Below are 26,220 nucleotides of genomic sequence, written 5' to 3'. Positions count from 1 at the left end.
CCTACTTCCTTAACTTATATTAACACGTGAATCTTGAAGAGGTTCTTTCCCTAAGTTGTTATTTCCAGTCCCTGTGTGATGGTCTTAAGGGACTTGCTTTAGAGATTTGTCCAGGAAAATGGCTCACCCAAGTATAAAGGCTTGGCTTCGCTGTAGGAAAAGTGAAGAACTATAAAATGCTGCTGATTGCCACAGTATGAGCACTGTATAAATATACTGGCCAATCTGGTGAAGTCTTCATTATTTGTAATGAATGCTTTCTTCATGAACATGTTGTGGGGGAAAACCACCTTCTGAAGGAAAGATTTGGGCCTGGAGGCAAGTCTGCCTTTTCTCAGGCAGGGTGATTATGAACTTGGAGGACTCTATATAAAGAATCTGAAGGAAACTACAGGGTTAAAAAAAAAAAATCAAGAAATAGGCCATTAGAATTTTACTTAAAATTAAAAATGTGTCTATAGTTGAACTAGGCCGTAAGCTCCATGAAAGCAGGAGTTTTTGACTGCTTTGTGTGTACTGTTTTGTTCTCAGCATCCAATCAATGCCAGGAACTTAGTTAGATACTCAATAAATTATTTGTCAAGTGAAGCGAAGAGTTTATAGATCTCCTGAACCCCTTCTCATGGATAGGAACAGGCCTGTCAAGCCTGAAGTATTAGGATAATGATATCATTAGGATATCATTAGTTTGGTGATGGTACAAATCAGTGCTTCCCAAAATGTGTCACATCCTCATAAGAACCTGCAGGTGTTAACAAAGTTAAACAGGCTTGTTTTTTTTAGCCTACTGATATGGTGAATTGCAGTGATTGATTTGTAAATGTTGAATCAACCTTGCATTCCTGGGATAAATCCCACTTGATCATGATATAGCGTCTTATTTAAATATTGATAAATTTGATTTAATATTTCGTTAAGGATTTTTATATCTATACTCATGAAGGCTCTGGTTCTATAGTTTTATTTTCTTCTAATGACTTTGATTTTGATATCAGGGTAATGTTGGTCTCAGAGTGAGCTGGGAAGTGTTCTTTCCTCTTGTTTTCTGGAGGAATTTGTATAGATGTTTGGTAGAATTCTGTAATGCCTTTGAGCCTAGAGTTTTCTTGTGGAAAGGTTTTAAACCACAAATCCAATTTCTTTAATAGATACAGGACTATTCATCTTACTTTTTTATTTTAGTGAACTTTGGTAGTTTGTGTCTTTCAAGGAATTTATCTATTTCATCTAGGTACTCAAACTTATTGGCCTAAAATTTTTCATAATATTCCCTTATTATCCTATTAATATATTTAGGATTTGTAGTGATGTCCTATCTGATTCCTGATATTGGTAATTTGTATCTTTTCTGTTGTGTGTCTTTATCAGTCTGACTAAAGTTTTATCAATTTTATTAATTTCAGTTTTATAGATTTCTGCTCTTAGTCTTTAGTGTATCATTCTTTCTGCTTGCTTTTAGGTTTGATTTGCTCTTTTTTTCTAGTGTCTTACCATGGTTTTGTTTAATTGTGGGCTTCCAATACTGATTTACTCCCCTTATAGGTATATCTATGAGCTGTAGACTAAAAGCCATTATATCATGACAGGCCTCAAATTAGCAAATAAGAAAATCCTAATTATAATCAGAGATATAATTCTTCCTTAATTTATTATGAATGTTAATGCCCATCAGAGTAGACTAGAATATAGAAAAATATGAACATTATATAGTATCGAATATAACATATCCTTGGTGACCTCGAACCTTAGTAACATACCTCTACTAAAATTCTAGATTGGTTTTTCTTCAGTTGCTATGTCATTCTCACTCTTGTGCATATTTTTTTTAGTCTGTGCATATTTAAGTTTGTAATTTTCTCTGTCATTTTCTAAAGAAATAAGCTGCTACAAGCCTTTTGTTGCTGTACTAATTTATTAAATTGTATCTTTAAGGAAATATTTTGAAAGTCCTTGGAAATACCTGTTCACTTAGCACTGAGTTGGTCTTCAGACCTACAATTCAACTCTTAAAAGAAGTTATTTTTTATTTTTAGATTTACTTTCATTAAGGCATAATGTACATATACTAAAATACACAAATCTTAAGTATATAGTTCAGTGAATAAATTAAAACCACCACTTATGTCAAAATTCTAAGAGAATTCTTCGTGCTTTGGAAAATAGTAAAAGGTCAATCCTTCTATATTATACATTCATTAGAAACTCTTACTTATAAACACAGTCTTCTGTTAATCAGCTAACTATAAAACTAGGAAATACAGAAAAAAAATTACCTCTACCCCAAGGGAAAAAAAAAAGCTACGGAATAGATGTGCCTCTGAGGAAAGATTGAAGGTTTAGGTTTTTGTTTGTTTGATTTTGGTCAGAACAGGTAATTTTTTTTTCATTTTTAAAAAATATTTTTATCTCATCAGTTATAGTTGATATACAATATTGTATTAGGTTCAGGTATACAACAATTAGTGATTAGACATTTATATAACTTACAAAGTGATCACCCCAATAAATATAGTACCTATCTGACACCATACATAGTTTTTACAATATTATTGGCTATATTTTCTATGCTGTACTTAATGTCCCCATGACTGTTTTGTAACTACCAATTTGTACGTCTTAATCCCTTCCCCTTTTATACTCACCCCCCCACCAAACCTCCTCCCATCTGGCCACCATCAAAATGTTCTCTGTATCTATGAATTCGTTTCTGTTTTGTTGGTTTGTTTCTTTTGTTTTTTTAGAACCACATATAAGTGAAAACATATGGTGAAAACATATTCTCTGACTTATTTTACTTAGAATGATACTCTCTAGTGCCATCCATCTTGTTGCAGATGGCAAGATTTCATTCTTTTTTATGGATGAGAGAATGGGTAATTTTTTTAATATAAAAGGTTTCAGATTATAAAGAACTATGTGGATGATACTGAACATTGGTTTAGAGGTTTACATGAGGTGAAATGGGCTTGAATTAAAGGAGAGATTTTATTTAAATATTGGAAAAACCTTTTTGACATTTTCATGCTAAAGTCCCAAAATGTGAAACTTGTGTGAAGTCTGTATGAATGACTAGCTTTAATAATAGAAATATCCGTGTTGGTTTAGCTATTAAATTGCCTAGAGACTCATTTGGACCCTTCCTTCTAGTTGAAGAAATATAAGGTTCTGTGACCTTCATCTAGTGGCAGTAGAACATCCCCTTGGTCATGTCTTGAGTTTCATTTTATTTTCTTTGTCTAGAAGATTAAGATTGCGGCTCTGCGCATGTATACTAGCTGTGTGAAGAAAACTGACTTCGAGGAATTCTTTTTAAGTAAGTTACTGTTTTTGATAGTTCTGAAAAGGAAAATGAATCTATTTTTTATTTTTACGATTGTGTCCTAATAGGATAGACTTTTTTAAAATCACTAGTAAAATTATTTTTCTTTCACCAAGTGTTATAAAAGCTACTTACTTTTCTCTTTTAATAGAATAAACATAGACTAGAAGAACCCTATAAAACATTTTAACAAGTTTGAAAAAAATCCCGAAAAATTTGTCTAGTACTTTGACATTATTATCCCCCTTGTCCTCACATGCATCTTTTTGCACAAGAATACTCATGTAAACATATCCTGTTTTATATTCTGGATGTTTTACTTAGGATTTTGATGTGAATTTTTAGTCGGTTCTCTTTTATTTCTTGTTTTTAATTGTTTTAGTTAATCTGGAATATGCCTCATGATTTTTTTCCCTTTCTGTTGAAGGACTATTAGGTCAAAACGCATATATAATTTTACAATTCAAATCCCATTGATAAATTGCTTTCCAAAAGAATTTTACTGGTTTAGACTACCATTAACCTTTGATTGTATCAATACAGTATTCATTTTGATGGTGTTAACTGTAGTTAAAGTTAATTAAGCAGGTACTTTTAAAGTCGTTGGGAAAGTTTAAGCCATTTCTAGTTCCACAGATTTTGGAAGGAAATGTGTGCTATGCATGTCTGTGGTTACAGCCATTATCCTCAAAGCAACAAACACCTAACTATGTATATCTGGTATTTTTCATGGACAGCAAATATTTATACATAATTATATTAACAACAATGAAGAAAGCTAGATGCAGTTCAATTATTTAATAACTATTTTGTTTTTTTAAAACCAAATGCGAGTTTTGTTTATTTTACAATATCAGCAGATTGATGTATTAGAAACTTAAAATATCATACTGAGTTGTAATCCAAATTTCTTATTGATTGATAGTAAAGCAAGAAAACTTTCCTGGTTTTTAATTTCTAACAATTTCTCATTTTAAGAAAAATTAATCTGAAAGGAGAAAAAATTCTTTCTCTACCTAATGAAATTATTAATGTGAGAAGCTGTATTTTTCTTAAGTAGTTTCTTAAATCCAGGTGCTTAAGTATTTTTCGTCAGATGTTTTTAAAACCACATCTTCAGACATCTATATTTGATTCAATAAATAACTCAGAAATTTATTATAATTATTTTGAAAAGATGTTTACTAGCTATCTTTGTCTTAGCCAGTCCTCATTGTTAAAGATTCTTGAGCTGATAATACAGTATTAAATAATGAGACTATTATATATTTAAATTAACATATTATAATGTTTCAACTTATCTGTTATAAACTACTTATAAAAAATATACCATTATATACTAATAATTTACATTTACATGGTATGCTTTTATATTTTGCTCATTTAGGAGTTAAAAAACCTTGTGGGATAGGAAGGGTATATAATCTTGTTTTAATTTTTGTTTTGTTTTGTTTTGAGAAACAGTTGAAACTTAGAAACTAAGTGACTTGCCCAGAGTTGCTTAGTCCAAGCCTTGATCCTATGTCATTTGGTTTAAAATCTAGGAATTTTCCACTATAACATAATGTTTGTTTGTGAATGTAACCACCAATTAGTAGTAATCATCTTAATATTTTTCTATTTTATTGTACTTAAATGAGAAATACCTACGAGATGTTCTATTAGTATAGTAAACTGATGTTTATATATATATGAAAGTGTATACATCTCAATGAGCTTTGTCCTAGCTTTGCCCTTTGAAGTAGTTAACTAGGGAGGCAGTACATTTTTCGGTGACACCACTCTTACTTCAGGTTTTTTTTAAGACTCAGTTTGAGAATTGCTTTTCAGACCCATAGAATGTTCATTTGTATTATGCTCCATTGTGATCCGTTTTGTCATTTGTGGGTAGATTAAACTTTAAAATCAAACCAAAGTGGTTCCAAACTGTGGCTAGTGAATAAAAAAGGGAGCCAGTCTGAAAAGTACCAATTGGAGGCAGATAAAGAATATCTAAAAAATAATGAGACTGACTTTTTTGCATCATAGATTCTAAAGAGTAGGCCAGACAGGTTTAGGATAAAAGAACAGCATATATATATATATATATACACACATATATATATATACACATATATATATACATATACGTGTATATATATGTATACGTATATATATATGTATATATATACATATATATATGTATATATATATATATGCATATATATTTTGCTTCCCAAGATTACACTTTTATTAGAATGGCCATTCGTCCCCTGGATTTTGGTATTTTAGGGCTTGACTTTTATTAGAGTCCTGAGAGGTCAGTAATTTTTAGAAAGGATGGAGAGCCTCAGGTAGCTCGCCAGTGTCATTCATCTGTCCAAGATAAGTGAGACCAGCGCTGTTGCATGAAGATTGTATAAGAATGAATTGTTTACTCTCAGTGTGCTTATGTGTAAACAATATGCCTATCGGCCTCTTGGATAGGCCCCCATAAAATGCCAAAGTAGACTCTTGTCATCTCAGAGCCAAAATGTTCAAAGGTTTTGATTCAGAGTACTAGATATTGGAGGATTCAGACTGGTTAGATACCTTAGCAGCCTATTGTTGTGCATAAATGAGGGCACCATCTGTGAGCATGCAGTGCTTTGCTAACTGATCTTTTGGAGACAGTTCTATTATGAAGAGCATTTTAGATCAGAGGTGGCCAGTCAGTAAAGTTTGTGTTTAATTTCATACTGTTGTCTGCAGACTACTTTGTCGTTAGCCCTTAAGAGACAATACTTTGAGAGAAGTTCCTTAATGAATAAGTTCTGAGTCAGGGATTGAAGTTCATTGATAGTCTTAAATAATTAATGAGCTTTTTCAAAGATAATTTAAACCTTAGAATTTAAATAACTTACTGAAAAACAATAGTGAATATTTATTGAGTACCTACTAAATACTAACCATTTTGCTAAACATTTTACAGGCCTTATTTAATCCTCACAAAAGTCCTGTAAGGTAGGTTCTCTTGCTATCCCTATTTTTACAGAGAAGAAAACTGAGGCACTGAGAGGCTAAGTAACTTTACTCAGAGTCATGTAGTGAGTGAGAGGTAGTCACACTTTTGAATCAGGCAATCTGACCCCAGAGCCTGCATTAAATAAACAATTGTGCTAATACTGCCACCCCCTCGCGGTAATGAATTATTTAATTTCATCCAACTTGATGTTGAGGAAGAAACTACCTAGCCTCAGAAAATAATGCACTGATTATGTATTGGAGCAAGAGTGATTATGGCAAAAGACTCTACAGCAGCCTTTAACTTTGAAGTGTTTAAATACATTTCATTGAGCTAAAGAATTTTCTTTGTTTTTGTGTTGCTCGCAGTCAGACATTTTAGTGGTCTTGTTTTTTAGGACTTTACACTGAGTTTCTGTTTTGACCCCAGTGGGTACAGGGAGTCAACCATATGCCAGCTTTTTTCCCATTCTCAGCACTGAGCCGACCCCTAGAAGGGAAAATTGTGACCCAAGTCCAGTTGCTGGCCTGTCTGTCTGTCTGTGCTTTCCAGCCCAAGAACTGATTCCCTCTCTGAGAAAATTGGAAAGGCTCCTGGAGGCTGCTGAGAAGCTTTGATGTAGAGGTAGCAATTGAACAGATTGTCCTTTAGAAGCAGCCAAATTTCATTTTCCAGATTGAGACAGACTTCCAAGAAAACTTTTCTTTTTAATGTTTTGTTCTAGCATCCAAAAAAGACCCAACTTCAGATCTGGGCTTGAGAGTTTCTCATAGCTATTCTTGTTCTAGGTGGAGGGTGGTTGGCCCACTCTCAGATGGCATGTGTCTTAATGGCTGTATGGCCAGCCAGGCCAGCCTTCACCTCCCTCCTGCTGGGCTCCAAGAGGAAGTCCACTTGACATCTGCTGGGCACCTCCCAATAAGCTCACCAGCATATTTTGGTGTCACTTTGTGACAGACCTGGACTTAAACCTCAGCCCAGCCACTAGCTTGTTAATATTGTGGCTGCCCGCAAGTTACTTAGCCTTTTCGAGCCCATTTCCTCATCTTTAGAATGCGGATTATAATGCCTCCCTTCAGGGTTAAAGTGAGGATTAAGTGAAGTAACGTATTGACATGAATAGCAGTGGACCTGGCATGAAGTTTGGGCCCTTAGTGAGTGTTAGCTTCTGCTACTAGTATTAGGCAGTTAGCAGTTAAGACCACAGTTTCTGGAATCAAGCAATCTGAATTTGATCCCACATGTCGCATTTCATAACTTTGTGACCTTGGGTAATTAGCTTGACCTCTCTAAGAGTTCGTTTCTCACCTGTCAAATGGGGATAATATCCATACCCACTTTGTGGGACTGTTGGGAGGACAATGCATGTAAAGCACCTATTGTAATATCTGCTACATAGTAACTCTGCAATGCATTATAACTCTTTATTATTATTATTTGTGTTGTTAGTATACTTCACAAGGGTCCTGCTCTGTTTTCTCTCCTAATGGCCCTTATTTGTTATCATTTAGTACAATGTATACTTAATTGTTTGCTGAAAGGTAGAAAATACATTTCTTTCTTGAGTCATTGCTCCAAAGGATAGATTCTGCTCACTGATTGTCTTTTTTCTCTATCCTCTTGCTCCAGCTTTTCTCCCTGTCATGTAATAAGAATACATGCAGTGGGTGACCCCTCATCCAGCTAAAGGCATTTCCTAGAGCTCAGAATTAAGAGACTTGAATGTCTAAGAACTGACCTGATTTTTGGTATCTTAAACCAAGGAGAATTCCTGCCGAGTTTTGTCTTTCTTGGAGGTGATAAACAGTCCTTTTAAAAGAAATGATCTGCTTTTTTATTCAGCTACAGCTCCCTAGGGCCCCACTTCTTTCTCCTGGTCATTTATTTTGGGTGGATCATTCAGTACACCCATGTTTGTAGCACACTGGATCACCTTAAGGAAAGAAGACAGGAAAAAGTGACTAGAAAATTTAGACTTCTCAGTGAGACTCAAATGAAAAAAGCATATACTTAAGTGGAGGAGGCAAAGTGATGTCTGCCTAGCTTTCTAGAAGAATTTGAGACCAAGAAGGCAAAATAACATTGAATTGCACAGAAGTTGGAAGGATCCATAGAGATCACCTAGGCCGTATTAAACAAAGTGAGAAAACTGAGGCTCAGAAAAGAGAATTGATTTGCCCAGGGCTGCACAGCAAGGTGACAACAGGGCTGGAACTAGAAGGCTGGTTGTCTCACTGCATTCACTGCTCTTTCAACTTGTGGTCTTGCACTGTGATCCCACTGGCTCATTCTGATAGCATAGCCAGAGTACTGTAACTGCCATATATTTTAGTTGAACAAATTCCTACCAATATTTAAAATAGTCAATATTCTCTTCTAAACCCACACATATTTATATTTTATTATTATCTTCTAGGGTGTCAGATGCCTGATACATTCAATTCATGGTTTCTTATAACTCTTCTTCATGTCTGGTAAGTGAGCAATGAAAGTGAAGTCATCAAATTTTTTTTTTTTTTTTTTTAAACACTGCTGACTTGCAATGTATGGCCTTCAGCAGGGCTGATTATATGAAATGGCAGTTGTTCAGGCATTAAAAACTGCTCCTTTCATTTTAATAATTGGTGTTTTAAAGCACATTTTTATTAAAGGTCAAAGCTTAGTCCCAGAAAGAAACTGATATTTGTAGATTTTTCCCAAAGAACCCCTAACTCAGTGAACAATGCTATCAGTATCTCTGAGAGACTCTATGAACTTGGATGGAAAGTTCTCTCCTCTGGCTGTTTTAGGAAAGTTCACATTTACGTAAAAGTGGTTTGAATTGTGAGAATCCGTGGTCATTTTCATTGCTGGTCATCAGAAACCTATAACAAATTATAGCACTGACATTTACGCCTGTACCTCTAAAATGTGCATACAGGTTAGATTTATGCCAGATTTGTTGCATGTAAAAATATTTAACACCTTAAACAGTATATTTTTTCTTCAGCTGCAAAATGAGTAGCCAAAAAAAATTAATTTTTCATCTAATGTTACCAAGTATTAAAGGTCAGAAGGATATAGGAAAGACATTGAAGTGGGGGCTGGGGAATGTATTTATTGAACTGCCAGATCTTGGGAAAGTAAATTCTGGAGAACTAAGTTTGCTACTTTGACCATAGTATCCGAAGAACGTGGGGAAGGGTTGCCCTGTCAAAAGGACCCTTGTGTAAGGCTGCATTCAGCTGAGCTTTGCATCACAGGACTGAGTACTATATAAAGACTTTTTGGTTTTGATCACCCCTGAAATATTCCTTCTGAATTTAGTCACCGAGATTGGCTAAGGGGCCTAACGTGGTAGTTCATTTTATGTTATTTTTTTTCTAAGTTGGTAGTTTATTGAGCATATATCCTCCTGGGCTGTTGGCTGGGTACTAGCGATCTGAGAAGCATGCAGTCTAGTGAAGGAGATAAGACATGTAAAATGGTTAGTCATAAATCAGAAAGGCTAAGTTCTATAATAAATCTGAGTAAGTAGTGCTTATGGGATCACAGAGGAAGCCACAACTATCAAAAGCTTTACTAGTTCTACTTATTTGAAATGTACCGTGTCTTTTAGTCAGGCAGATGAAAAGGCAAACTACCTTCTGTCTCAAAGGTGAAAGTTAGGAAGGCTTCAGAGGGGGAAACTGAATATACTGAGAGAACACCTTTTTTCAAGAGGGAAAGACTGCAGAGGGAGCATTGTAGAATTACTCACTGGAAAGGTGGGAGGGTTGAGAGGAGGCTAGGCTATTCCCAAAGGAGCTCAAAGATAATATTCAGAGCCTGTATGAAAGACTCTTTATTGCCCATGTAGTTAGAGGTATCAGAGTGTTAGAGGGAGTGGATGGCAAAATAAAATATATAATCCCTGTGACCACATCCCAAGGTCAATACCTGACTAATAGCAGCTGGAAGAACCTTGAAACTACTTGTAGTTCTTTCAAGTTGGCCACCATTTCCAAACATGTCTGTCGCGTCTTCCTTGCTGAGGTAGGTTTAATTTCTCAGAGGAGTGGGGAGTACCACCACCAGTTAGGTGGGAGGGGGAGGCTGTCTGCTTTACATTTACCTTTTATCTCCCCTCCACCCTGCCTCCCTTATATCTCATGATCTGTGGGCTTTGATGGAATGAATCGGTAACTTTTCAATTTGAATCAGCAAACTCATATTGAGGACCTTCTGTGTGTTAAGGACTGTGGGCGTTGAAGAGAAGGATATGACGTGGCGTGCACCCTCAGAAAACTTGGTCTAGTGGCAAACAAACATGAAGTACAATTGCCTGTAATAAATGGCAGTGAAAGAACTGCTGTGCCCATGGCACAAACTATGGAAACACAAGGAGGTGTGACTAAATCCAAATTTGGTGGCGGGTGGGCAGGCGGAATATTGAATAAAGAGTAGCTCTGTGGTAGAGGTGACATTTAAGATACACCATGAAGAGTGAGGAGAATTTCTGTCAGAGAAAAGGAGGGCATTTTAGGTTGAGGGAGTATCAGGAGCAAAATATAGATTATGTACAAGAACATGGAAAGTAAAATAAGCCAGACACTAAAGGACAATTATTATATCATTCCACTTATATGCAGTATCTAGAATTAGCAAATTCATAGAGACAAAGTAGATAGCGGCTGAGAGGAAATGGGAATGGGGAGTTATTGGTTAATGGTTAAGGAATTTTTTGGTGTGATGAAAAGTTTTAAAAATAGATAGTGGTGATGGTTGCATAACATTATGGATATAATTAATGCCACTAAATTGTACACTTAAAATGGCAAAGTTCATGTTCCATATATTTTACTGCAATAAAAGAATAGAGGGAGTTTAAAAAAAAGAATATGGAGTATTTGAGGGCAGCCCAGTTGTCTGAAGTGGCTGGGGCAGGTTTGTGGACTAATGAAGTGAGAAGGGTCACTCAAGAAAGGTGTTTGGTGCCAAATTGTGCTGTGATCCTCCAGGATGACATGGGGAACTCTCTCTTCTAAGGCACAGGGGTATTAGGAGGAGTAATGATTCCGCCCCAAGTCTGTTGAAAAGCAATGTTCTTCTAGCCCTTTTCTGTTAGCCTGACGCACCAAGGAGGGTAACCAAGGGATGTTACAGGACTCAGTAGACTTGCCCGAGATGTTCAGGGATTGAAATACCTCCTGTAGGTAGGTGGTAGTGTGAAGGAAAGGTGGTGAGGTTTAGAAAGCAGTTATTATAGTAGTGAAAATCCCACCCCCCAAAAAAAGCAAAAAGCAAAAAAACAACAAAAAAAACCCTGATAAACAGAATACCCTGGCAGTGGACTTTCCAGAAAGCTTCCTTGGGTTCCCAAATGTGATGGCTCCCTGTTGGCTCCTAGAATAGGGCAGGATTTTGTACATCCTGTTAGTTCCCTGGAGGAGGTGTTGATTTTTCTCTCATCCTGTCTGCTTTTTCTTGTTCCCAAGTTTTTTTGTGTATTGGGATTTAGGACTGGGACCCCTCCAGAGGGCCTTTATCAGTTGTATATTCATGTGATCTTGCAGCTGCAATGACTGCATGTCCTTTGTCTTTGCTGAACAAGATTATTATTAACTGTAGCTGCTGAAAAAATGCTGAGAGGTTGCTGTTCCCACGCAGACTTGATAAAACCAGGCCTCTTCCTTTTCTGTTCACTGTCTTGGTCTCAGTGAAGTTGTGATCTATTCAGGCGCCACACCAGAAACCTGGAAGTCTTCCTTGACTTTTCCCTGATTCCCTTCATCTGGTTAGTCACCGGTCACCAACTCAAACTGTTTTTTAACCATGATCCATAGAAACAAATGCATTTTACTTTGTGACCCAGAACACACACATATATCTGATACAAAAGTTTTGTAAAACTTATCCTTACAACATCAGATAATCTCTGATATTTTCTATTCCATTTGAATTCATTTTAAATAAAAACTGAAGATGCCACCCATTAAATTGCTTTTTCCCTGGATTATAAGCAATAGTACCTGAAAACTGGTCTTTGGCCCATAACTTCCCTCTCCTTGTGCCAATTAACACTAGTAATATTTATTTTTAATACTTCTGAATACAAATTGGATCAGTACACACACACACATACTCCTTAATATTCTCCATTGTCAGGATAAAGTATGTTTCTTAGCATGGCATTCACATCCTTCCAAATATGCTGCCTTTACTAACTTCATCTGGTGCCATTCTAGGCATCACTACCACCACCACTCCTTTCTCTGCAAGAGAAAGCAAAACTTTTTATATAATATATATAATAGTATATAATAGAAATATCAAGTCTTCTGCATAAAGTTTTCAAGTTTTCTTCTTTCTAGAAGGCCTTCTTTCTCTCCACCTGAAGAACTCCCATTTTTTCATTCATTATCCAACTCAGATATCAGAAGACAGTTAGTTCCTCTTCTGCGTTCCTTTAGTGTTTTGTATACCTGTTACATAGTTCTCATCACATAACATTTTTATATTTTATCTTGTATGTTTCAATCTTTTTTTGTAGATGAGGTTATTGAAAGCAAAAATTATTTTTATTCTCTTCAGAAAGATATGAAAATGAGATATTTTTTTCTCTTTAGCCCTATGTCTTACTTTTAGTTTTCATCAATGAATGTTCATAAAATAATCGATGGCCTCAGATCTGACTTGACTCCTGTGGCAGTTGTAAGGGTCCTGGCCATATCCGTTGGTCAGGTGAGAGTGGCAAAGCTATGCTCCTACTTAAGTCTCCCTGCGTGGTAAGATGTATGTAGTTGGAATTTTTTTAGTGTTACAAGTTTTAATAGATGAAAAAGCATTCCAGGCAGAAGTACCTAGTGGTTTTCAATCTTTTTACCAACAGAGTCTTTTTTGAACATGAAATTTTATGCTCAGCCACAATGTATGAATAGATAAAAGGATTGCTACCCGGGTTGAAGAAGTGAGAATGACCTGTTCACTTCAGGTCTTCACAACATGCTCACTGGTAAGGGACCCTTATGTAGCTTCGTGGAAACTCAGAATACCACAGATCTAGTCCAGCCTCCACTTTTGCAAATGGGGAGACAGTTTGGGCAATTTTAAGGGATTTGTCACAGGCCCCTTTATCAGTAATGGAGGATCCAAGACTCAAATCCAAAGCTAACTGTATGAACTGCTCTTTCTGCAACACTTTACTTCCTATTGGAATGTTCCTTTTGGTGGTCATGGGGATGGTTTTTTTTTTCTTCTGAATATGAACAGCATAGCTCTGACCACCACCTATATGAAACTGTTTCTTGGCACTCACTGTCTGTCCTGGGTGAGGTGACATGTAAACCTGAAAACAGTACAGGGTGATAAGTACGTTTAGCAGACACACAGATCTTAATAGGAGCACAGGGGAAGTGGGGCTTCCTGGGAATGGTCAAGGAAAGCAGTTGCATTGGCCTTTGGGGGCTAGAACCAGAGGACATGGGGTCTTAAATAGTTATTAAGAGGGGAAGAATAATTGTAAACTTTTAAAGATGTTCCAAGTGAGAAAGATGAGAGGATGCTAACTAGAGGGACAAACAGGATGGAGAGGGGGAAGCATTTTGTTATTATTTTAAGATGGGGAAACACCGAAATGTTTTTATAAGCCTAGGGGAAGAAGCCTTTGGGAAAGAAGAGAAGTAAAGTGGAGGTGGGAAGGGTTGGACAACAGACTGGTTCCAGTCTCAGTCCAGCCAGAGAACTGCTCTGGCAGACACTCCCAGCCTTTGTAAGAGGGCTCTTTAAAACCACCACAGCAGTTTTGATGTAGCTGTAGGGCTTTCGAGCTCATGCTGGATTCCAGCAGCTCCAGACCTATATATGGTGAGCCCTGGCCGGGTGCACATCTTCTTTCTCCCTTCTCCAGCCGGAGTTGCTCTGTTCAAACACATACACATAAAGCTTTTTGCCCAAACCAAAGGCCTATGCAACATCATTTTACTAACATTGCATAACCTAGCAGCACCAGTACCTGCTACCCAGGAGCTTGTTCTTTATAGTAGATTTGACAGGCAGGCTGCAAGCCAGATGTAGCTCTTGGAGAAAGCTCACTTGTCAGGTAAGATGGCTTCAGGAAATGCCTCACCCCGCTTGTCTGTTTGCCCACAGACTGTCCTATGGCCCCCATGCTGCCCACATAAAAGTAAGGCTTCGTTGGGAGGGAGTTTAGGAAACCAGATGGAGATAGCCATGTACACAGCCCCGGGAAAGGATTAGAGTGCCAGCTCACAAATAAATAAACTCATTCATTAGCACACTGCTGAGGCTTGAATGTGGCCATGTAGTTTCTGCTTTCTTGGCCTCAGCTGGTGGTAGAGTAAGGGAAACAAGCTATGTGAAAGTCCCCATTGGGATTCTTTCATAGCCACTAGAGTGACAAACCCGCCTGAGTGCCCATTAGTCTTTTTTTAATTGAAAATCAGATCTGCTCTGACTAGCTTATAAACTGCTATGAGAGAGAAATAAGGCCAAAACACAATTGGCGTTGTCAGAAGGTCCAAACAGAGCAAGCAAGACAGGATGCTCAGAGCTGCCAGTAGTACATGGCAGGAGGTCAGCGTCAGAAATAACAAGAATTCTCCCCTACCAGATTTAGGTAGAGAGGAGGAAAGCATGGCTAGAAACTCTCATTCTTTTGAACTCCGCAGGCAGTGTTGTTGTCTTTCTCCTTGTCTGATTCAGCAGGAAGCAGCTCTTAGAGCTGTACTGTCACAGAATGGGGGAAACGGCCAATGCTGACATTGCCTAGGGAGACACTGGTTTGGGAGAAAGAGAGGGAATCTCAGGCTTTATTCCAGCTCCCCTCTTCTCTACTATGCTACCTTGTTACAGCTTCCTCAGAGCATCAGTTTTATCTTCTGTGAAATGGGGACAGTTGTAATTAGATAGGTAGATTGAAAGAGACAGTGAATGCAAATGCATTTTACAGTGACAAGTCTCAGAAGATTTAATAAATGGTAGTAATCATCATAATTTGCCATAAGGCAAAATTTATATCGTTATTAACCCTTTTTAAAAAGTTTCCTAGTCTGTGAGTCTTCCTTCTCTTTTCCCTTTTCCCATCTCTTTGTGTGCCTTTAAAGGATATTAGGCAGCCATCTAACGAGGGCTTGAACACTCCTTTTTTTCTTTTACTTTGCTAGCTGGGTTATTTGCTTTCCTTATATGTAAAAGAGATCAGTATTATTTATGAGCCACTGGAATCACTGAGAGACAAGGATAGTACTGTGAAGCTTAAAACCACAATAATAAATTGTAGGTTTAAGAACATCAAACTTGATAGGGCAACTGGAATTGCTCCTAAACAGTTGTTCATGCAGATGAAATCTATACTCAAAGTGGGTATTTAGTAAATACTTGATAATGATTAAATTAATCATTTAATTAAATTAATAGAAGATTTTTTTTATTATTGCTGTATTAGCTTTCTCTTTTTTAAACACTCAGCCTTTTATTATTTTTATATACTTCTTCCAGGTAATCACTTTTCATTTTAAAATATTTTTGTTGTCCTTATCTAGATTGTCTCTTTTTAAAAAGATTTTAAAAAATAGACTATATTTTTTAGAGCAGCTTTAGGTTCATAGCAAAATTGAGCAGATTATCTCTTTTTAAAGTTGATTTTGCATTCTTAAGGGAAATTTTTATGTTTTAGCATAGAAGGTACCCCCTCCCTCCTTTTATAATCCCTTCCAGAACAGAGCTCTGAAATTACAAAGTTGAATCAGTAGCAAAATGTTATTTGACCTCTCAACATTTAAGCATTTGTTATGAGGAATGCTCCCATGATGTGAGCTGAAGAACAGTTCTGTTCTTTTACTTAAACCTAGTATCCTCAGTTGTTATGGAATAGTTAATGACTCAAACCTTACTGTCATTTGGTCAGTTTGTGACAAATGGTAGCTTTGTTTTGCAGTGGGTACCAGGATCATTAAATCTTTTTTGTTTTTGTTTACCATTTTGAATTTGTTTCACTCATTTTCTTTTTACTTTCCAACATACTTTAACATTTTCTGGATGAATCGGGAGGTCCTGATAACTGTCTTCTTTGAATTGCACTGGGTAGATTTACCCTCCCTGTTGAACCTGAGTTGCTGTACTATTTTGGGGGGTCTGTTTTAAATAAATTTTTAGCTTCTTTTCCTGTTAGTCTGCCAGGAGTTACTTTTTGTTGTTGCAGTTATGCTTGCCTCAAGTTAGGCAGTCTTTTCTGACACACTATTTCTAATGTGATGCTAATTTTGAAACTTAAATTACTGCTCTTGTGAGGATTAAATGAAAAATAGAGTAAATGGTTTCTGGAGGGTTTCTTTTAGTTATTAAAAGAGACAGAAAAACAAGACAACTCGAGATCAGATTATCAGGGTTCAGCTCTCCTTTGACACTTACTAGGCTTGTAACTCTGAACAAGTTACTTTCCTAAAACTCAGTTTCTTCATCTATAAGATGGGGACAATAAGAATGCCAGCCTCATAGAGTTGTTGTAAGGATTAAATGAATTAATACTTCTAAATCACAGTATAGTGCCTGGTACATAGTTGTATTAGCTGTTAATTATAGCACTTATTCATTTTTTGCTGTGAACGATTTTTTTCTTACTATTTCTTAGTCATTTTGAGAATAGGAAAAATTGCCGGATAAGCTGAATTCAGCCTACATCAGATGTTACTCCAATAATTGCTATGTAAATTAGTGGAAATCTGTTATCTCTGGCATCTGAAAAAGGTTGACTATGGTGACTTTGGTATCTGTGGATGAAACATTGAGTTGGAATTGAGATCTGTTTACCTACATTCTTTTATAGCAGATTATTTTCTCAACATAAGAACAGTGTATGTAGAATGCTACCACTGTGAAAAATGGGGAAAAAGGAGGCTACCATTTATGTAAAAAGAACATATACCTGTGTAAGTTTGCAGATTATATGTGGAAGGATTCCTAAGAAACTACTAATTGTGAATGCCTTAGGGAGAGGAACAGAGTGGCCAGGGGATGTGGGTAGGAAGGAGACTTAGTTTTTATTATTGTGTGTATATATTACCTATTCAAAACAGTTATTAAATAAAAGAGTAAGTAGACTGAATGTGTAGGTTTCAAGGTCAGATGGGCCAAGAATTGACCTTCAGCTGCTCAGTCTGGACATTCCAGGTAACTGACTATCTATGATGAGGGCCCCCACCTTCTGTTGTGCTTTTTCACAACAGGACAGAAACAGGTAGTTTCTGTCCTTAACTACCTAGAGAATATGACTCACAAACTTAGGGTAAAAATTAGTTGAACTTTTAGTTAGCTGGATATGGTGCTCCTGGTGAATGGACAGCCCTGTGGATCAGAATCTTATTTTCCCAGTCAGACTCATGGGAATTTTCATTATACTCCCTGTTGATGAGAAGACTGATTCTTTGTTTTGATTTTATAACTTTAGCTATGTGTGATGAAATTTGCTGTAGAGCTTTATGTTTGAAAGTGTTTTGCATTAATTAAGAGTCTATTGAACTAATTAGGTTTAATGTTTTAGGAGTAAACAGGCTCCTTTGGTTTAACAGGCTTGAATCCATATTTTCTAAACTGTTAGTATCAGCAAAAATATGTGCAGGTTATAACAAACTTTGCTGGTTGCATACTTCTCAAAAGGCAGGCACACACTTTAGTTTTTATTTCCAAATCAGACTATTCTGAGTACGTATCTCTACTGAAGTAAATATTAACCAGTTTTGTCATTTTGCAGCCCTGGTGACGTTAATGTTTGATTACAGAGTCGAGGCTGGGAAGAAAGGGTTAACTTCTCAGAGACTCATCTATCAATGCCAATGTCCTAATCTTATTATACTCCTTCCTAAAAAGTCAGTAGCTCTCCATTGTCTACTGAGTAAAGTCCACACTTTTTTAGCATGGCATTTCAAAGCTTTTCATGACCTGTTTGGCATATTTTTCTGTTTCCTGTACCTGCCCTCCCACAAAATCTAGGTATTCGTTGTTCCCTTATATATGCTGAACTCTTCCTTTGCTCATAATGTTCCATTTGCTAGAAATTCTCTTTATTTTTTGTCTCTACCTATATAATTTCAGCTCATCTTTCCAAGCCCCACTATAATGTTTCATTTTCCATGAAGATTTCTCTGATCCCACTTAGCCAAAAGTAATTCTCTCAAGCTTCATTGCACTTTGTGCTTGCTTCTCTTGGGACACTTACAGCATTCTCTTTTAGGGCTATTTGTAGATGGTGTATTTTGTCTCCCCTAGGAGACTTAACTGTTCCTTGGAAGCTAGGCTTTTTTTGGCCATCATTCTAACCCCATAGCATACAACCATATATATTCACCCCCTCACACAGTAGGAACTCAGTTTATGTTCATTGAGTGAATTATCAATCAGCATCTTGAAAGTGTTGTCAATTTACTTTATCATTTCAACCCAGATAACCATTTGAGCCTACTGTTATCTGTAGGGGCTCTAGAACAAACAGCTGTGAAACAAAAAACACTTCACTCCATGTTGATATAGTTAAGAAGTTTATAGCCTGAGAAAATCTGTGCCTTTTAAACCTCAGAAGGCAGGTGTATTAACAAACTACAGAATTTTCAAATAAATGAAGAATTCCATTACCTCACTATTGCTGTTGATGAATTGGCCTCTGACGACACTTAAGCATCAAAACACAGCTCTTTTCAGGTGAGAAGCTGACATGATTGATTTGATTAACTTTAAGGAAAATCTTATGGAAAAGAACTGTCGAGCTTTCCTCAGTTTGTTTCTGCCTTGGAATGTGCCCTATATCATAGAACATGGCCAAATCTTTTTTCCATGACCTGTTTTTATTATCACAAAGTGTTATTTCTTAGGCACTAACTGGGTTCAGAGGTTACAAATTTAGAATCACAGCATCAGCAAATCTCAAGGTTGGAAGGGATTTGAGAGATCAGGTTGTCAGCCTTCTGTCAGATAGCTGAGTTGCCACCAAACATTTACCCTTCAGAAATAGGTACTTCTCTACTTTTTGAGATTATCTATTCCATTATTTGAATCTTCAGAAACTCCCTGGTTAGAAAGTTTTGCTTTCAATATTCAGTTTTGAGTAAATCTTTCTCTTTCTGTGACCCACCCATTGGTTCTGATTCTAAACTCTTGGACAGTCTAATAATTTTTCTACAATATTTAAGGTAACTCTCCTGTTTTTCTCCTTCTGATCTTTCTTCTCTTCCTTTTGTTTCTTAAAATATAATGTTCAAAACTATGGACGGTATTCTAAGTAGAGTCTGATCTGTGCTGAGTAGAACCAAAATCTCTCTTTGCTCATTGAAGATATTGTATTTCCTTTACTGTATCTAAAATCACACTAATTTTGGGGGCAACTTCATCATCCTCTTGACTCCCTTTATTATTATTTTTTAAATTAATTTTTATTATAGTGACATTAGTTAACAAACTACAGTAAGTTTCAGATTGACTCCCTTTAAAAAACATATAATGTCAACTTAAGCCTGGAAGGCTTTTTCACACATAGGTAGGTATGACTCACCTATCCTGTACCTCTTCAGTGGTTCTTTTAGGCCAAAGTGCAGGACCTTAGATTTATACCTGTTCAAATTCATTCTGGTAGTGTTGTCAGCCCTTGAAACAGCCTGTTGAAGTATTTTTGGTTCATGATTGGGTCATCCAGCATATTTGTCTTCTTGCCCAGCTTCTTGTCATCTGCAAACTTGATAAGTATGTTTTCTTTTCTCCATCTTAGTTACTAACAGAGATGTTGAGGCAAGCCAGGCTGAAATCATTCCATTGTGCTATGCTCTTGCTAGTAGATTTTTATGGACAGAATTAATTGTATATGGAGATAGAATTGTCAGTTTAGACTGAATATTTCATAATTATAGCAAGAATTGTCTTTTATGTGAGTAGTCCTGTTGTAGCTGCTTAATAACTAATGAGAGATAATAGGAATAAGTATGGTCATGAGAATGAGATTAAGAATTAGCTTGGAAAGTTGATGACCCTGTTTATATTCTTACATATTATTAAATGTAATTTTGTATTTATTAATAAAACGTAATTCCTATATTCTTATGTAAGGTCTTAAGCAGAGATACCCCTCTGGACTGATTAAAGGCCATGTGGAAATGAAACAATAGATCATATATAAATCCCACCCCCCCCAAAAAAATAGTAAAGGCAGTGTGGTATAGAGGAAAGAACTCTAAACTTGGCCCTGAGATGTTTTATTCATTTATTAATTAAACACATGTATATCGAGTACCTACTATACTTAAGCCCTGGAAATACAAATGATAGTACAAAACCAAACTTGATCTCTGCTTTCAATTTTGCTTATATTCTAATAGGGGAAACAATTTGATAATTACACAGATGAAATCATAGTACTTTCTGTGATTTATGTTCTGGACAAGATGCAAACCACATATTTAATTTAAAAGTTTCTAGTAGCTCCATTTAAAAAAGTAAAAGAAAAAAATGAACTTAATTTTAATAATAGGTTTTATTTAACTTAATATATCTGAAATAATATTTCATCTTGTAATCAATATAAAAATTTGAGATATTTATATTTTTCTTGAACTAAATCTTTGAAATCTTAAATTTATACCACATCTCAATTTGAACTAGCCATATTTAAAGTGCTCACAAATAGCCACATGTAGCTAATGGCTTCTGTATTGGACAGCACAATACTTTTATCCACCTTTATAGACTACTCTGTGGTATTAGGCAAATTAGTTCTCTAGGTCTCATGTTTTTATCAGTAAAATGAAGGATTCAGATTTATCTTCTATAACCAGAAGTGGTCCCTTCCATATGTGAGGGGGCCTTCTGAGGTGCTCTAAATAATCTATATTTTGATCTGAGAGGTGCTTACATGGATGTGTATAATATTTAAAAATTCATCAAGCTGTACACTTAAGATTTATGTGCTTTATGGTGTCTATGTTGTACCTCAATAAAAATTTTTAAAAAATCACTTCAGTTTTTGATTCCATGCTCTTTGTTGAAATCATTCAGATGAGCTGACCTTCGGTGGAAATGGGTGATGTGAAAAATGCAAACAGCCAGTGACTTTCTTTATGTCTTCTTCCCATCCAGGATGTGTCTAGTCCGAATGAAGCAGGAAGGCCGGAGTGGGAAATACATGTGTCGTGTCATAGTTCATTTTATGTGGGAGGATGTTGAGCAGCGTGGCAGAATCATGGGGGTAAGTGAGTGCTATCAGGTTCTTCTTCTGGAAAACTCCAATGAAAGTTGAGTTGAAATTTTATCTGTCCTAGAATGGCCTTGCTTTTAGATTTCTTTGAAATGCTGCCTAATGCCAAGTGGTAATTCAGCTCGTGTCGCTTCTGCCTCTATGGAGACTGGCATGCCACAGACACTTTATTTGTATATTTGCACACATTATCATGGTTTATCAGTGTGAGGACATCTGTGTATGGAGATGGGATTAGTAAGCCCAAATCATGGTGCTAGGAGGGATGGATTTGGTGAATGGGGGAAATCAAATAATAATCCAAATTAAGGACCCTATGTTTTGGACACATTTAATGTTTGAAACAGTCCTCTTCTAATTTAGGGTGGAAAGACCCTCTTGTGGGGCCTGCACTGTCCTCAGGAACTAAAAACCAAGCTCTTTGATCACTAACAACCTAGAATACTTTGGCAGAGCATCTACTGAAAATGTACATGAGTTATATTAACCTGAGAAAGGAGAATATGTAGTGTATATATATAAAACGTAGAATACGACCATAGACAAATGAAACCAAAAACATTAGAATATAGTTGATTATATAAATAATACTCTTTTTCTTATGTGTCTAGATCATGTTTTAGTAGATTGTAGTTCCTTTTATACCTCCCCAACCTCCCATTTTGTTGCTTCCCATCTTGAGAGCATCTAAAGCAGAACCATCAGAAAAGGTCATGAAAAGGGCTAATTTGGTTTCTTTCATTACGGACCAAATTTCTCCCTGTAGACTGAGAAGTAAACAAAGTTTATAGATGTATTATAAAAGTCATACATGTTCATAGAATAAAAATCAAACAATAAAAAGCGTTTCAGGTAAAGAACAAGCGTCTTTCTCCCAAACTTCTCAAAAATAACCATTGTTAAGAGTTAATGTGTATCTTTCTAGTTGTTTTTTATACAATTACAAATGTATAACTGTATTTTAACATAACAAATCGGCTCATACTATATATACAGTTTTGCATCTTGGCTTCTTTTACTTAATATATGTTTTTACTTTACAATTGTTTTCAAAATTCAGAATGTTTTAACTAATTATCATCAATCTCAATCTTGGCCAGTTACTTCTTTTCAAGAAGTAATCACTATTTCTGCCCTGGTATATGTATTTTGAGACTTTTTCCTATGTTGTCTATGGAAAATTTGTAGTATTGGTTTTGTGTGTATATATTTTATAGTATATAATATCATCCTCTACATACTTATTGCACCTTTCTTTTTTTCACTTAACGTCTTAGAGATCTTTCCATGCTGCATGGAAGTTAAGTAGGAGATCGTCACCTATGTTTTACTTTAATTTATTGTAATTTTTTTCACATACTCCTATGTTATTGTCTAATGCTGTCATGAGCTTATTATGTGTGTGAAATTATAGTCTTTGAGACTAAATTGTGGAAATGATGGTTGCCTACCTGAGAGTCTGGGTTGAATGTGTTTTCAGATTCTCATGTCTTTAGAGGATCTGCATGTATAGGAAACAGAGTGGATGTAGGTTAGCCTTTAGAATACTTCATTGACATTTATATGCCTTTCTCTGGGACAACAGACCATCAGCACTTCTAAGAAGATGATAGCATATGTCAGAGTTTTTTTAGCTGCTGTCACCATCATCATCATATGTTTGGCGTCAGTATTTAACTGTCTTTGTAATTGTGCTCTCTGATTCTTTTTTCATTTTTCTCACTGTCATGTCTTTCTGCTGGCTTAGCTGCCCAGAATAGGATCAGCATCCTTTAAGCTGTTTATCTAGCAGTGTTCCACCTGCCCTTAAATACACCTGACTCAGCACACAGTGGATGTAGGGTGGTGCTGGCATTCTCAGATCATCACATTTAATGATAACCAGTGATACCCTATGGCCAGCCAAAGCCTTGGCTGGCTGCCATGCAGTAACACAGTAGCACTTCTAATAGCCTGTTACTCTTATCATTGTTGACTAAACTCTGCTGGAAGTTGGGCCACAGCTGTCCCCAACCTAAATAACTTAATGAGCCATAGATTGCTGACTTCTGGACCATAGGAACCTTTTAGTTGTCCCCTTCCCCCCACCCATGAACTTCCTTTTGGACCTCCATATATATCTCTATCGAAATATTCAACACTTTGAGCCTTCTCCTATATTACTTTATAATGTCCCTTCTACTTGACTGTATGCTTTATAAAGGCAGGAGACCTGTCTTATCCACAGTTTTTTGGTTACACAGTAAATATTGGATAAATAAATTGAACTTCAGCCTCTGAAATTCCGTTTTAAAGTCCACTTATTTATCAGATAAATAATATTATATTTATTAGTCTCTGGTCTAGGTGTACATCCATGCAGTCCTGCAGGAATTAGTCTTTTTTCTTTCATTTCATTCAGCCATTTTTTAAAATCCAAATTGTTTTTGGTATGATGCTGCCCTGTAGAATTGTTAGATCATCATTTCTCAAACTTTAATGTGCCTACAGTTCACCTGGAGACCTTGTTAAAATACAAATTCTGATTAAATAGGTTTGGTGTGGGGCTTGAGGGTCTACATTTCTAAGAAGCTTCAGGTGATGCCAATGCCATTGGTAGGGCAGGGTAGGGAAGGGCCAACCACACTTTGAATAGCAAGATTTTAGATGATTAATAATGCTCCCCAGTAGACCCTTTAATTCACCTTCGTGAAGGGAAGTGCCAAGCTTTAGTTTAGTTACAAGGACTATAAATAAAAGATGGTGATTTAAAATAATAGAGATTTGGGAGAGTTGGAGAATTACTATTATTGCTTTTCTATTATAATTGACTTGATCTCTCCTTTTCAGTATCATGGTATAAGCAGACACCCTTTATATAGGCAAGAAAATTATATATTCACCACTTTTAAGTTGCGAGTTTGTGTGTGTATTTAGAGGGGATTTCAGTCTTCTCTGTGTAAACAACCTAAAGAAATGGAGAAGTTAGGGACATGAGGCTGGAGAAAGTAGTAGGCAGTAGGGAACCAGTCTTGCCTGGTTCTGACCCTGGCTAGTAAGTCTTTCCTCCTCTGTGTTTCAGTTTCTTCATTTGTAAAAAAGCATGGCGGTGGGGTTGGGCTACATGATTTCCAAGTTTCTTTTCAGCTTTGAAAACCTATGATTTGAAGGTGCTAATTTGCAAATCTGTGTTATTTGGCATCCCAGGTGTACATCTTTAAGAAAACTCAAAAAGTATTATTTATAAGACTGATCATTGTAGTAGTGATTTTCTTCATGCCAAAAAATTCTTAGAGGCTGTTACTTTACTTGAGTGGATTGGTGTGGGGAAGATCGAGAACTAACAGAGCCACTTATGAATTAATGATGAATCAGAAATTTGAATCGAGAACTCCTTTGAAATTAGAATTCTAGTCTCATTTGGTGGGAAAATTTTCATTTTAGAAAAATTTGCTTTTTAGCAGCTTTTTAGGAGCACAACTATTGTGGAAAATAAGGCAGACTCATATATCTTTGGTGAAGCTGGAATAAAAAGTAAGTGTTAAATTTGAGGTTACAAAAATCACATCAATAATTTAGAGTGTTCTGACTTTTTAAAAAAACATTATTTGGGATTTAAACATATAAATTAGCTGTGGAATAAAGTTCATTATATCACCTCATCTGGTCTTGTTTTATTTCATTAACTGGTTCTTAAAAACCTTTGTGAGCTGAGTTGCAGCTGAAGAGGTTGGAGACCATTTTTCCTTGGGCCCTTGCCTCACTCCTGAGTGTTGGTAAGAGTGGAGAACTAAGACTTGACACAGCTGTAAAAACAGACAGCGCCTTTGGCCTTAGCTCTTTCTCCTGGTGCAGGCAGATTTCAGATGTAAATTTCACTTTCTGCCTCTCCTACTAATGAAGTAAGTTTCTTTTGCTGGGTTTGCAGCCAGGTGTGTCCAGTCTTGTGGTTAACAGGGCGCTTTACTTAATTTTTCCATTTGTGACATTTCAACCAAACTTAAAAAACAAACATAAAAATTAGCTCAAGGCAGTGGCTCAAAGTGTTAATGGTAACCTTAGGCTGGCTAAATGACTTCCTCCCAGTTCTGCCCTGCCAGACATCTCCACCTTGTGGCTTACAATGAGCAGGTTTAGATTTTCCAAGCCCTGGAGACTAGATGGGAAGGGGTGGGGGTAGGCTGTAGTTAAGAAATTGCAAGTTTATCCTTATCATAGGTCCCTGGCATGCCAGTTGCCTTTGCAGGACTTCAGATGATTTTTTTTTGCTAGCACCATTCCAGAATAAGGATGAATCTTCTGTTACTTAATGGTCTCCAGCTCTCTGTAGCAGAGCTACTTGATGGGATGGTACAGAGGGCCTAGGAAGAGGTGGAACTGTGGGCTGAACAGGACTCCTTTGTAAAAAAAATTCTACTTTGCTTTTCAGTACCAGCATTTTGCTTTGCAAGGTTCTCTGTGATCACAGTCCAGACTACCTTTCCAAACTCATTTCCCTTAGCCCTTCTTGAACCAAAATATGTAAAACCTTCTAGCACATGTGCCTGGCATATAGTAAGCTCTCAGTGAACATCACATTCCATCCTTGCTTCACATACTCTTCACTCTCACCAAGCTGAATGGCTTGCTCTTCCTGTCTTGTGTCTTTCCTCATGTGATACATAAACCTACATTGCCCCAACACCCCAGCCCCAATTCCTTTACATCTCTCCACCTCTCCACCCCATA

At 36.5% G+C, this 26,220-nt stretch overlaps 1 protein-coding gene across 3 annotated transcripts in view; it reads left to right on the top strand.

Annotated features, from left to right (window-relative positions):
• UQCC1 (ubiquinol-cytochrome c reductase complex assembly factor 1) overlaps positions 1-26,220 on the top strand; it is an 85,149-nt gene that overhangs the window by 21,650 nt on the left and 37,279 nt on the right. For 2 of the 3 annotated variants that reach the window (XM_039864162.1, XM_039864164.1), the window contains 3 exons: positions 3,241-3,313; positions 8,719-8,776; positions 21,396-21,504. In XM_039864162.1, coding sequence (XP_039720096.1) covers positions 3,241-3,313; positions 8,719-8,776; positions 21,396-21,504 — 240 coding nt within the window. The remainder of the gene's footprint in view (positions 1-3,240; positions 3,314-8,718; positions 8,777-21,395; positions 21,505-26,220) is intronic. The other variant, XM_039864163.1, reaches the window with a different exon arrangement.

This window comes from Pteropus medius, unplaced genomic scaffold, assembly GCF_902729225.1.
Source record: "Pteropus medius unplaced genomic scaffold, Ma_sr-lr_union100, whole genome shotgun sequence".
NCBI classification, from domain to species: domain Eukaryota; kingdom Metazoa; phylum Chordata; class Mammalia; order Chiroptera; family Pteropodidae; genus Pteropus; species Pteropus medius.
The sequence above is the reverse complement of the archived record's forward strand: the minus strand, read 5'-3'. Positions and strand labels throughout refer to the sequence as shown.